Raw genomic sequence first — 13,922 nt, forward strand, 5'->3', positions numbered from 1 at the left:
TGTACCTATGATAAAAATTACAGACCTCTACTTGCTTTCTAGGTAGGAAAACCTGCAAAATCGGCAGTATATCAAATATTTCTTCTCCCCACTGTAGCTAAAAGAAATCCAGGTTAGCAGGCAATATTAACCAGGTGAAATTGTGTCACTTCTCTTGCGTTCATTGCACCGAGAGTCAGGGTATATGCAACAGTTTGGGCCGCCTGGCTCATTGCGAACTAATTTGCCAGAATTTTACATAATTTACAATAACATTGAAGATTGTGCAATGTAACAGGAATGTTTTGACTTATGGATGCCATCCGTTAGATGAAATACGGAACGGTTCCGTATTTCACTGAAAGAATAAACGTTTTGTTTTCGAGATGATAGTTTCCGGATTCGACCATATTAATGACCTACGGCTCGTATTTCTGTGTGTTATTATGTTATAATTAAGTCTATGATTTGATAGAGCAGTCTGACTGAGCGATGGGAGGCACCAGCAGCCTCGTAAGCATTCATTCAAACAGCACTTTTGTGCGTTTTGCCGGCAGCTCGTCGCTGTGCTTCAAGCATTACGCTGTTTGACTTCAAGCCTATCAACTCCCGAGATTAGGCTGGTGTAACGGATGTGAAATGGCTAGCTAGTTAGCGGGGTGCGCGCTAATAGCGTTTCAAAAGTCACTCGCTCTGAGACTTGGAGTAGTTGTTCCACTTGCTCTGCATGGGTAACGCTGCTTCGAGGGTGGCTGTTGTCGATGTGTTCCTGGTTCGAGCCCAGGTAGGAGCGAGGAGAGGGAAGGAAGCTATACTGTTACACTGGTAATACTAAAGTGCCTATAAGAACATCCAATAGTCAAAGGTATATGACATACAAATCGTATAGAGAGAAATAGTCCTACAATTCCTATAATAACTACAACCTAAAACTTCTTACCTGGGAATATTGAAGACTCATGTTAAAAGGAACCACCAGCTTTCATATGTTCTCATGTTCTGAGCAAGGAACTTAAACGTTAGCTTTCTTACATGGCACATATTGCACTTTTACTTTCTTCCCCAACACTGTGTTTTTGCATTATTTAAACCAAATTGAACATGTTTTATTATTTATTTGAGGCTAAATTGATTTTATTGATGTATTATATTAAGTTAAAATAAGTGTACATTCAGTATTGTTGTAATTGTCATTATTACAACAACAACAAAAATTGGCTGATAAATCGGTATTGGCTGTTTTTGGTCCTCCAATCGGTATCGGCGTGAAAAATCAAAATCAGTCGACCTCTACTCTGGAGACTCCTGTGGTGTCTACGGAGTTAGTTAAATCGTCCTTTAGTTTTTCTTCTCCATATATTTGTAATTATTTCCCAAAAACATTACACATGGTCTTAGTGTCCCTGGGGCTGTTTGGAGAGTAGACAGAGGAATTTTATAACGAATGTGTTTGTTTTAGTTAATTGTGTTTATAAATCAAATTTTATTTGTCACATGCGCTGAATACAACAGGTGTAGGTAGACCTTACAGTGAAACGCTTACTTAGAAGCCCTAACCAACAATGCAGAATAAAATAATACCTTAAGAATAAGAAATATAAGTAGCAAATAATTAAAGAGCAGCAGTAAAATAACAATGGAGAGGCTATATACAGAGGGTACCAGTACAGAGTCAATGTGTGGGGGCACTGGTTAGTCAAGGTAATTGAGGTAACGTCTTACATGTAGGTAGAGTTATTAAAGTGACTATGCATAGATAACAACAGAGAGTAGCAGCAGGGTAAAAAAAAAGGGGGGGCTGAAATGCAAATAGTCTGGGTAGCCATTTGATTAGATGTCTTATGGCTTGGGGGTGGCAGCTGTTTAGAAGCCTCTTTGACCTAGATTTGGTACTCCGGTACCACTTGCCATCCGGTAGCAGAGAGAACAGTCTATGACTAGGGTGGCTGGAGTCTTTGACAATTTTTAGGGCTTTCCTCTGACACTGCCTGGTATAGAGATTCTGGATGGCAGGAAGCTTGGCCCCAGTGATGTAGTGGGTCTTACACACTACCCGCTGTAGTGCCTTGCAGTTGGAGGCCGAGCAGTTGCCAAACCAGGCAGTGATGCAACCAGTCAGGACCCATGCCAAATCTTCAAGGCTGTATTGGTGTGCTTGGTCCATGTTAGTTTGTTGGTGATGTGGACACCAAGGAACTTGAAGCTCTCAACCTGCTCCACTACAGCCCCGTCGATGAGCTTGGTCCTCCTTTTCCTGTAGTCCACAATCATCTCCCTTGTCTTGATCATGTCGGCAAACTTAATGATGGTGTTGGAGTCGTGCCTGGCCATACAGTCATGAGTGAACAGGGAGTACAGGAGGGGACTGAGCACGCACCCCTGAAGGGCCCCCGTGTTGAGGATCAGCGTGGCGGATCAGCGTGACTCCCTGCAACAACAACAAAAAACTTTATAGCGTAAGGCTAAAATACTGTTCAGTAGCCTCTGTTGTATTTGTTTCTTGTCAGGTACAAAAAAATGTTTATGAGCACAGCCTTATTTCTATTAAATATTCCATTCACCTAGCTCAATGTAACATTGATAGGTTTAAGCTACTACATGATACTTACATTTTCCCTGCACCCTTCATGAGGTTGCTACAACCTAGCCTATGAATGAAAGTTTACAACGTAGGTGCTCAGGTTGAGAGAAATTTGAGTAATCAAGGTGTCAGGCATTGACACATTCAATACCGGCTTGCACATTCTTGCCTGCATCTAGCTGATCTAGTGTGTAGTCACTAGTCCAACAGTTGTAAATTAGAGTTTTTATTTGACAAATTCAGGTATGTTTATCCCCGTTTGGTTCCGTATGCTTTCGTTAAAAAAATTGTTCAACAGAATAGGCGGAATGAATACACTCATCACTCACAAACACAGTTCACTTCCATAGCAGCCACATACAAACAGCATAATCCCGTTGATCGTTGTATTCCTTCTGGCATCTACGCGCTCTAATCCTCTCACCTTTTTACTTTGCTTGTGGACTTTAGTGCACAACACATCAGCTTTCTGTGACCAGGTGAAAAAAACCTTGCCAAACCTTGAAGTCATATCCGCTAACCGCTACACACAGCCTACATCTTTGTCACCATATTAACGTCATAGTCAACATAGCTACTAGAACTAAATCGTTAGTAAACCCGCAACAATCATGCAGTACACTGTATAGTCAGCAGCAAGCTGTTACACCGGCATGCCCCAGTGGAAATAAATGTATAAATCCAATAGCTTAGCCTGACTTGGAAGAGTTCCAGTGTTGCTTAGCCATAGCCAGCTAGCTAACATAGCATCCCTTTCTGTTTGAGCTTGGTGTTCGATTACGCTAAACTAGCTAGCTGCATTCCTTAGCTAAGTGTCTATTTTTGTGGCTGATGCAACAGATCAGAACGTTTAGCTTAAAATGTTTATAAACTAGTAAGCTATTTCTTCACATTTATAAGCGCAGCAGTGCACACATGGCAGTAGGCTATAAGGGTGAATGTTCCATTAGCGGGAAAACACCATTATCAAAAGTGACTGCAAATGTGATTATGCATGTAATGCTTTTTATTATAAAGGTGCATTTTTTTGTGAAAATTGTCATCCCCAAACTCTGGCACTAACCAGAATAGAAAGAGTGGGAGGCACCGGTGCACAACTGAGCAAGAGAACAAGTACATTTAGTGTCTAGTTTGATAAACAGACGCCTCACAAGTCCTCAACTGACAACACCGGGATGCTGGCCTTCTAGGCAGAGTTGCAAAGAAAAAGTAATATCTCAGACTGGCCATTAAAAAGAAAAGTTTAAGATGGGCAGAAGAACACAGACTCTGGACAGAGAAACTCCATGATACTTTTTTCCAATCTTCCTCTGTCCAGTGTCTGTGTTCTTTTGCCCATCTTAAACTTTTATTTTTATTGGCCAGTCTGAGATATGGCTTTTTCTTTGCAACTCTGCCTAGAAGGCCAGCATCCCGGAGTCGCCTCCTCACCGTTGACGTTGAGACGGGTGTTTTGCAGGTTTTGAGCCTGTAATCGAACCCACAAATGTTGACGCTCCAGATACTCAACTAGTCTAAAGAAGGACAGTTTTATTGCTTCTTTAATCAGAACAACAGTTTTCAGCTGTGCTAACATAATTGCGAAAGGGTTTTCTAATGATCCATTAGCCTTTTTAAAATTATATACTTGGATTAGCTAACACAATGTGCCATTGGAACACAGGAGTGATGGTTGCTGATAATGGGCCTCTGTACGCCTATGTAGATATTCCATACATAATCTGCCGTTTCCAGCTACACCAGTCATTTACAACATTAACAGTGTCTACACAGTATTTCTGATCAATTTTATGTTATTTTAATGGACCAAAAAATTGCTTTTCTTTCAAAAACAAGGACATTTCTAAGTGACCCCAAACTTTTGAACGTTCCTGTAAACTGAGCACTTGTTGGCTAAATACCATATGTTTATTATGGAAATAGTCCTGTGGGATCTTTGTTATGCCCAAAACACCATCATGACCACGCCTTGTAAGTCACTCAGGATTCCACTATGACGTTGCTCATCAATCATTTCATGAGAAAAATAGTTGTACACAAGTCTGTTGAAAAAGTTCTGATACATCAGATAGCATTATATTGGTGGTATTGAATTTCAGGCAAATAAGTTTGTAAAATACAGTATGCTAGCACATGATTCAGAGACGATAGGTGAAAATCTAATATCATTGTTTCATTGAGCCAAATGAAAGGAATATTATTATGATATCTTTGGTTTTCTTTTCATTATTAGAGTAGCAGAGCACCTTTTTTTAAACTCGTATTACTCTTGTCCATTGGCAGGGAAGGAGGTAGGGCATTAGTTGTGGCAATGAAGGTCACAGCGATCTCTGCTCATTTTGTTTTGACTCTATTGGCTGAGGAAAGGTAAACAGCGACCTCTGCTGGCTCTCGGTCTGAATGGCTTCTCTATCCAAATACATCCCGTGGATCAAACAACTTAAACATTGTTTCTCTCTGGTTAAGGACATGACCATAACTGAAGCATTTATACTGGGTCATCAGTCTACATCAGGGTAAAAGCACGGTTTTACATATGGTTTTGAGTTTATTTTTGTTTTGTTTTCCAGCTAGGAATAGTAAATCACTGGCAAGGAAATCATGGCATAGATTGTTGGTTTAACATTACTACTCTGAGAGGAGTTTGTCGTTGTATTTTACATGTTCTTTCTCCATGACCAGAATGGTACTGCTGTCTAAGTATAGGCACTGTACCCCAAACGGACTGTTTCTCCTGTCCTCTACCACCCGCCCTCTTTGGCTTGTCTCACAACGCCACTGCTTTTTGTCTCTTAACTAGGCACAAAGGGCTGCTGTCTGACAAAGTGACACCACTCTGGGGATGACCAATTGTCTTAGAGGGAAGAGGGAGAGAGAGAGATTTCTAGAGTTCTACACTCGGCAACAGAGCTAAAGTACTGTAATGTCCATCATATTTATATGTATTGTTTTGTTTTATTGTATAATCAAGAACAATGTGTTTCAGAAATATGACACATTTGTAAAAAAATTGTAAGAAAACAATATGAAAACAGGTAAAAAAACATTTGATATGAACACATTTCTTAGCAATGCGACAACAATTGTTAGTAGACTGCTGACAGCCTTGTGCCCTTATTCTTTGGGTAAAAGGCCTAAATGTGTGCTGAGTCTGACAACATGTCTATAAGCAAATGTAACCTTGATATTCCTGAGAATGAGCAGAGCCTATTCCCATCCATTCTAAAATAACAATAAACAGCTTTAAGATGTGGCCAAAACAGATCCCCCCCCAGACAAAACTCAAGACACATTTCCAGAAAAAAAAGTCACATCGCATCCGAATTCCAAATAGTTTGAGGAAGGGGGATTGGAAATGTAGTGGGGCATCATAGCTACAGTACATGATCAAAAGTATGTGGACTGCTAGTTGAACATCTCATTCCAAAATCATGGGCATTTAATATTGAGTTGGTCCCCCCCTTTATGCTATAACAGCCTCCACTCTTCTGGGAAGGCTTTCCACTAGATGTTGGAACGTTGCTTGGGCACTTGCTTCCATTTAGCCCCAGGCATTAGTGAGAATGGAGACTGATGTTTGGCGATTAGGCCTGGCTTGCAGTCGGCTTTCCAATTCATCCCAATAGGGGATCGATGGGGTTGAGGTCAGGGCTCTGTGCAGGCCAGTCCAAGTTCTTCCACACCGATCTCGCAAACCATTTCTGTATGTACCTGCACAGGGGCATTGTCATGCTGAAACAGGAAAGGGCCTTTCCCAAACTGTTGCCACAAAGTTGGAAGCACAGAATTGTCTAGAATGTCATTGTATGCTGTAGCGTTAAGATTTCCCTTCACTGGAACTAAGGGGCCTAGCCCGAACCATGAAAAACAGCCCCAGACTATTATATTCCTCCACCAAACTTTAGAGTTGGCACTATGCATTGGGGCAGGTAGCATTGGTCTGGCATCCGCCAAACCCAGATTAGTCCGTCAGACTGCCAGATGGTGAAGCATGATTCATCACTCTAGAGAGCGCATTTCCACTGCTCCAGAATCCAATGACGGTGAGCTTTACACCACTCCAGCTGACGCTTAGCATTGCGCATGTTGATCTTAGGCTTGTGTGCGGCTGCTCGCTCATGGAATAATCTGTTTATTATGGAAATAGTCCTGTGGGATCTTTGTTATGCCCAAAACACCATCATGACCACGCCTTGTAAGTCACTCAGGATTCCACTATGTTGTACACAAATTTGTTGAACAAGTTCTGATACATCGGACAGCATTATATTGGTGGTATTGAATTTCCACTAAATATATGGTTTTAAAATACAGTAGCCTATGCCAGCACTTGATTTAGAGAAAATCGGTGAAAATGACATTGTTGCACTCATCCAAATGAAGGTATTAACTTATTTTATTTTTTACCTTTGATTTTCGTTTCATTGTTAGAATAGCAGAGGACCTTTTTAAATCTCATATTACTCTTGTCCATTGGCAGGGAAAGAGGTAGGGCATTAGTTGTGGCAGCGAAGGTCACAGTGATCTCTACTCATTTTTTATTTTATTGGCTGAGGAAAGGTAAACAGCGACCTCTGCTGGCTTTCGGTCTGAATGGCTTCTCTATCCAAATACATCCCGTGGATCAAACAACTTCAACATTGTGTTTCTCTCTGGTTAAGGACATGACCATAACTGAAGCATTTATACTGGGTCATCAGTCTACATCAGGGTAAAATCACGGTTTTACATATGGTTTTGTTTTCCAGCTAGGAATAGTAAATGGTTATCAAGTGTAACTAGCTGGCAAAGAAATCATGGCATAGAGATATTTGGTTTAACATTACTACTCTGAGAGGAGTTTGTAGTTGTCTTTACCTGTCCTTTCTCCATGACCAGAATGGTACCCTGTCTATGGCAGTATGAATGTGATTGGCGATGGTCAATGTAGTGATGTCTTTGAGCTGTAGAGAGATTGTTGATCATCATGAAGAACACTAGAGGGCAGTATTGATCTGTGGTTTACGCTCCACTATTGAATGTTGGCAAACCTTGTTTCAGGGGTTTACTCTTCTTCAGCTTTAAAACATCCCTTAAAAGATCAGCCCTCTAAATATTAGAGTGAAATGGAAATGCATTTGAGTGTGTATTTGAAATCAAGCACTGTAAATCTGAATTTCCACAAGGTGGATTGAATAGAGCCCAACTTGTCTGCATTCTTCACCAGCATGTCACTTAGGTTAGGTCAACAAAAACACCACCTCTATTTCCTCTGGAATTAACAGAACAAGCGCTCACTGAAAATGACAGAGAAACAGTTGTGTAACGGTAATGGGACAAAAATGCTGGCCTGCTCTTACATTTCTGCTTTTAGGACTGAAAGTATTCTGTTTTAATGTTACTGTGACTTCTGTAAACTCTCAGACTGTAGATCAGCGTAATTCTGTCCTGGTCCCAGAGACCCACATGGTATGCATGTGTTTGTTTCAGCCAATAATTACACTTGATTCAACTAATCAAGGGCTTCATTATAAGTTGAATACATTGAACCAGTTGTTCTAACACATGGGCTGGAACCAAAGTGCCATTTCAAGTTCCATTTTCCAACAGGAAGATTTGAAAATGCATACAGATGTAGGATCTTAATCTGATCATTCTTTTGTTGCTGAGAATTTTCCTGCACGGCAGGAAATACAAACTTGTAGTTCATTTGAGGGTTAAAAAGGCTTCTAACGTTTGGAATTTCCACTTGATTTGCCCTAATGAAAAATGTATCAACACCTGCAAAGATTTTCATAATCCACATAACAATTGACATTTCCTGTTGCTGCAGTATTATTTTCCGTATGTAGGAAACTTGCTCAAATTTACATCCTACATCTGTATACAGGCTGAAATATATTTTTTTAACTTTAATTTACAATACATACATTACAACAAGTCACACCATGTGGGTCTTTTTAGGTTTAGGGTTGAAGACAAGTGCTGTAGCTCCACAGATGTGACCTCATTACCCTGTGGTTAACCTAACCTGCTCATCCCTTGGGTCACAGCCAGGAGGTGGATGCATTGCTGGCTGTCCAGCTCAGTGTTTGGGCTGTGGAGATGCTCCATGCAGCCAGGAGGATATTCCAATCCCTTGATTTATCCCAGATGTAGCCAGGACTGCTGGACCACGTTAAAGGTGTCTGAGGGACAGTAGAGTTGTTTTTGGGTTGAGTTTCCCGAACGCATCGGTCTGTTTCAGTTATGGGTGAAATAAGATAAATAGATTGTCATGGCCATGGGAGAAATAAAAGTGCTACGAAGCTGTCGGGAAACCTTTCAATGATCATGAACATGGCACATCTTCTAAAATAAAAATTGAAATAGACCAAAAAGTGGAAAAACTGTATCCTGGAGTAAATTTCCCGAAAGCCTCGTAGCCAACATGGCACTTTAGGTATTCTCTTCAAGTTATTTCTCTCCATGACGCAAACGGACTGAGGCTTTCGGGAAAGTCAGCCCATGGAGAGAAATAAAGCATCACGTTAGCTACGAAGCTTTCGGGAACCCTACTCTAGGACACATTTTTTCCACAGTGACTTTTTATTTTAGATATGCCTGGTTCATCCAAGTTGAAATGGAGATTCTTGGGAAAAAATTGAAATATTTTTTTTCCCTGAAATAACAAAGTGAAATCTCAGAAGGCATGAGCCAAAGGCTGACCAAAGCACATCCAAATAATGCCATATGCTTCTATTCATCCACATTCTCATGGAGCAGGATTTTGTGTCGTTTAGAAAACCTCTAAGTATAGCGACTTGTTTTGACATTACAGTACTGTCTCCTAGCCTACCTTTTATTTGTCCTTCTGTTGTTCATTAGTCCCTGTGACGGACACCACACCCACCACCCAGACAATAACGCCACACAAGATGCAGTGCATGTACTGAGGTGTTTAATAAATAACAACAACAACAACAACTAATAAACAAATGGTTGGTTTATATACATGCAGTCCTCAATCAATAATTAACTGTGAGCTGAGGGCTGGGGTGGGGCAGAGAGTGTCAGAGTACTCCAGTTGGGTGGGGGGGTTGGAACTGCAGTACTCCAGTGGGGTGGGGGGGGGGGGGGGGGGAACTGCAGTGCTCCAGTGGGATGGGGGGGTTGGAACTGCAGTACTCCAGTGGGGTGGGTGGGGGGGGGGGGGGGGGGGTGGAACTGCAGTACTCCAGTGGGGTGGGTGGGGGGGGGGGAACTGCAGTGCTCCAGTGGGATGGGGGTGGGGGGTTGGAACTGCAGTACTCCAGTGGGGTGGGGGGGGAGGGGGGGGTTGGAACTGCAGTACTCCAGTGGGGTGGGTGGGGGGGGGTTGGAACTGCAGTACTCCAGTGGGGTGGGGGGGGGGGGGGAACTGCAGTGCTCCAGTGGGATGGGGGTGGGGGGGTTGGAACTGCAGTACTCCAGTGGGGTGGGTGGGGGGGTTGGAACTGCAGTACTCCAGTGGGATGGTGGGGGTTTGGAACTGCAGTACTCCGGTGGGATGGGGGGGGGGGGGGGGGGGAACTGCAGTGCTCCAGTGGGATGGTGGGGGTTTGGAACTGCAGTACTCCAGTGGGGTGGGGGGGGGGGGGGGGGGGTTGGAACTGCAGTACTCCGGTGGGATGGGGGGGGGGGGGGGAACTGCAGTGCTCCAGTGGGATGGTGGGGGTTTGGAGCTGCAGTACTCCAGTGGGGTGGGGGGTGGGGGGGGGGGTTGGAACTGCAGTACTCCGGTGGGATGGGGGGGGGAACTGCAGTGCTCCAGTGGGATGGTGGGGGTTGGAACTGCAGTACTCCGGTGGGATGGGGGGGGGATTGGAACTGCAGTACTCCGGTGGGATGGGGGGGGGGGGGGGGAACTGCAGTGCTCCAGGGGGGTGGGGGGTGGAACTGCAGTGCTCCAGTGGGGGGTGGAATTGCAGTGCTCCAGTGGGGTGGAGGGTGGAATTGCAGTGCTCCAGTGGGGGGGGGGTGGAACTGCAGTATTGCAGTGACTTCATAACAGTGCCATGTGGTCCTATCGGTCAGTACTGCAGTGACTACAGGGCCAGTGATTACAGTACGATCACTGTCGCCAGGACTTTCGGCTGAGCACACACACACAGGCCACGTCGATGCGGATCAGTCTCCAGGCCACCAGGTCCTTGAAGGAAGTCAGCGCCCGCACGAAGGTGTGCGAGTTGGTGCAGTAGGAGTTCCAGTGTCGCCCGTCGATGCCCAGGCAGCCAGAGCTGCCCGCCCGGGGGCCACGGCACGTGGTCTCAAAGAAATACTGCTTTTTTTTTACGTTGTTAATGTTGACATCCGGGAGCACCTCCACCTCATTGCCAGATATATCTGTGGCCTTGGTCTTGTTGCCCACCCAGTTGCTGACACTCTCACACACAGAGTACACCCCCCGGTGCTGTGGCTGACCTACCATGCGCCTTGCCCTGCTGGCCCCTGACCCCTGGCGTCCTGTGGGCTCCGTGTCGGGCGGCTGCGCACTGAAGAGAACGCGGGGCGAGCGGTAGCGTCGCTTGGTGAAGAGTTTGGGGTCCACGGTGGGGGCAGAGTCAGGAGTCCTGTTAGGGGCAGGGCCCTGCTGCTGAGTGGAAGCCGGGGGGCAGAAGTTTCCTCCCATGGTGCACACGGCCTGGGCACTGACCACGAGGATCAAGACCAGCATGGACGACCTCATGGACACACACACCTGGCGGGATTAAACACACACACCAACATTAGGAATCAAACACACACACCAACATTAGGGATCAAAAACACACAAACAACAACATTGGGATTAAACACACACAAACACCAACATTAGGGATCAAATATACACAAACACCAACATTATGGATCAAATATACACAAACGTCAACATTAGCAATCAAACACACACAAATGTTAACATTGGGATCAAACACACACAAATGTTAACATTGGGATCAAAAACGCACACAAACGTCAGCATTAGGGATCAAATATACACAAACGTCACCATTAGGGATCAAATATACACAAACGTGAACATTAGGGATCAAATATACACACACACACACACACAAACGTCAACATTATGGATCAAATGCACACACACACACACACACACACACACCAACGTTAACTTCTACTTGGTCACAATCCCGGATCCGGGAGCACCCCCATCAGTAAAAAAGCTGCCTAGCATAGCCTAGCATAGCGTCACAAGTAAATACTAGCATCTAAATATCATTAAATCACAAGTCCAAGACACCAGATGAAAGATACACATCTTGTGAATCCAGCCATCATTTCCGATTTTTAAAATGTTTTACAGGGAAGACACAATATGTATTTCTATTAGCTAACCACGATAGCAAAAGACACAACTTTTTTTTCCCAACATTTTTTTCCTGCATAGGTAGCTATCAAAATTTCGACCAAATAAAGATATAAATAGTCACTAACCAAGAAACAACTTCATCAGATGACAGTCTGATAACATATTTATTGTATAGCATATGTTTTGTTAGAAAAACTTGCATATTTCAGGTATAAATCATAGTTTTACATTGCAGCCACCATCACAACTCTCACCAAAGCAACTAGAATAACTACAGAGACCAACGTGAATTACCTCAATACTCATCATAAAACATTTATGAAAAATACACAGCGTACAGCAAATGAAAGACAAAGATCTTGTGAATCCAGTCAATATTTCAGATTTTTTAAGTGTTTTACAGCGAAAACACAATATAGCATTATATTAGCTTACTACAATAGCCAACCACACAACAGCAATGATTCAAGCCAACAATAGCGATAACGAATAAACCAGCAAAATATATTAATTTTTTCACTAACCTTCTCAAAGTTCTTCAGATGACAGTCCTATAACATCATATTACACAATACATATAGAGTTTGTTCGAAAATGTGCATATTTAACGGCACAAATCGTGGTTATACAATGAGAATAGTAGCCAAGCTGCCAACAAAATGTCGGGAGAAATCTTGGGAGAGGCACCTAATCTAATCAGTAACTAATCATAAACTTGACTAAAAAATACAGGTTGGACAGCAAATGAAAGATACATTAGTTCTTAATGCAACCGCTGTGTTAGATTTTTAAAATTAACGTTACTACGACATACAGCGTGCGTTAAAGCGAGACCGCACCGAAATCAATGGCGGAATAGTAGTTTTACTTTTTTCAACAGAACAACGAATTAGCATTATAAATACTTCTTACTTTTTGATGAGCTCCCATCAGAATCTTGCGTTAAAGCGAGACCGCACCGAAATTAATGGCGGAATAGTAGTTTTACATTTTTCAACAGAACAACGAATTAACATCATAAATACTTCTTACTTTTTGATGAGCTCCCATCAGAATCTTGGGCAAGTTGTCCTTTGTCCAGAGGAATCGTTGCATGGTTTTAGATTGTCGCCTTCAACTTTGGAATTAGCAGTAAACATTACCCATATGGCGAAGACGTGTCCAACTCACTATAATGCAGCACTAAGAAATATCCGAAAATCGCAATATACTGATATAACCTGATATAACTCGGTTTAAAATAACAACATAATGATGTCTTTAACACCTATATCGAATAAAATCAGAGCCGGATATATCTAAGGCCTATAACGGGAGCTTTCCAGAACGCAATCCTGAGGTCTGTCTTGCGTCATGGCGAATGTTGAAAAGACTGCACCCCACGTTCCAAGCCCATTTATATGGCCTCAGATCTGCCTAGCAACTCCATTCCAATTCTCACTATTTGCTGACATCTAGGGGAAGGCGTATGCAGTGCATCTCGACCAATAGAAGACATGCAAATTAATAAACTGACCCCAGAACAGCCTGCCTGATTTCAGATTTCTCACTTCCTCACAGGAAAATTTCTCCAACTTGAGTTCTGTTTTACTCACAGATATAATTCAAACGGTTTTAGGAACTAGAGAGTGTTTTCTATCCAATAGTAATAATAATATGCATATTGTACGAGCAAGAATTGAGTACGAGGCAGTTTAATTTGGGAACGAAATTTTTACAAAGTGCAAACAGCACCCCCTATTGAGAAAAGGTTTTAAGGATCAAATGCACACACACACACATCAACATTAGGGATCAAATACACACACACACACACACACACACACACACACACACACACACACACACACACACACACACACACACACAGATGTACATTAGGGATCAAATGTGAACACAGACGTCAACAGTAGGGAACAAATACACACACAGACAAACACATGTCAACATTTGGGATCAAATACACACACACTCACGTCAACATTAGCGATCAAATGCACACACTCACAAAAACGTCAACAATAGGGATCAAATACACATACACACAGA

The 13,922-nt window shown here is 42.9% G+C and overlaps 1 protein-coding gene across 1 annotated transcript; it reads right to left on the reverse strand.

The window, feature by feature from the left end:
* Positions 1–10,457: 10,457 nt before the first annotated feature.
* LOC129834931 (nerve growth factor-like) lies at positions 10,458–11,255 on the reverse strand. The gene has a single exon (XM_055900304.1). It carries the CDS (start codon positions 11,244–11,246, stop codon positions 10,632–10,634), a length of 615 nt encoding a protein of 204 aa, XP_055756279.1. The 5' UTR covers positions 11,247–11,255; the 3' UTR covers positions 10,458–10,631.
* Positions 11,256–13,922: the final 2,667 nt, after the last annotated feature.

The sequence above is a fragment of the Salvelinus fontinalis genome, chromosome 3 (genome assembly GCF_029448725.1).
Source record: "Salvelinus fontinalis isolate EN_2023a chromosome 3, ASM2944872v1, whole genome shotgun sequence".
Lineage (NCBI taxonomy): Eukaryota > Metazoa > Chordata > Actinopteri > Salmoniformes > Salmonidae > Salvelinus > Salvelinus fontinalis.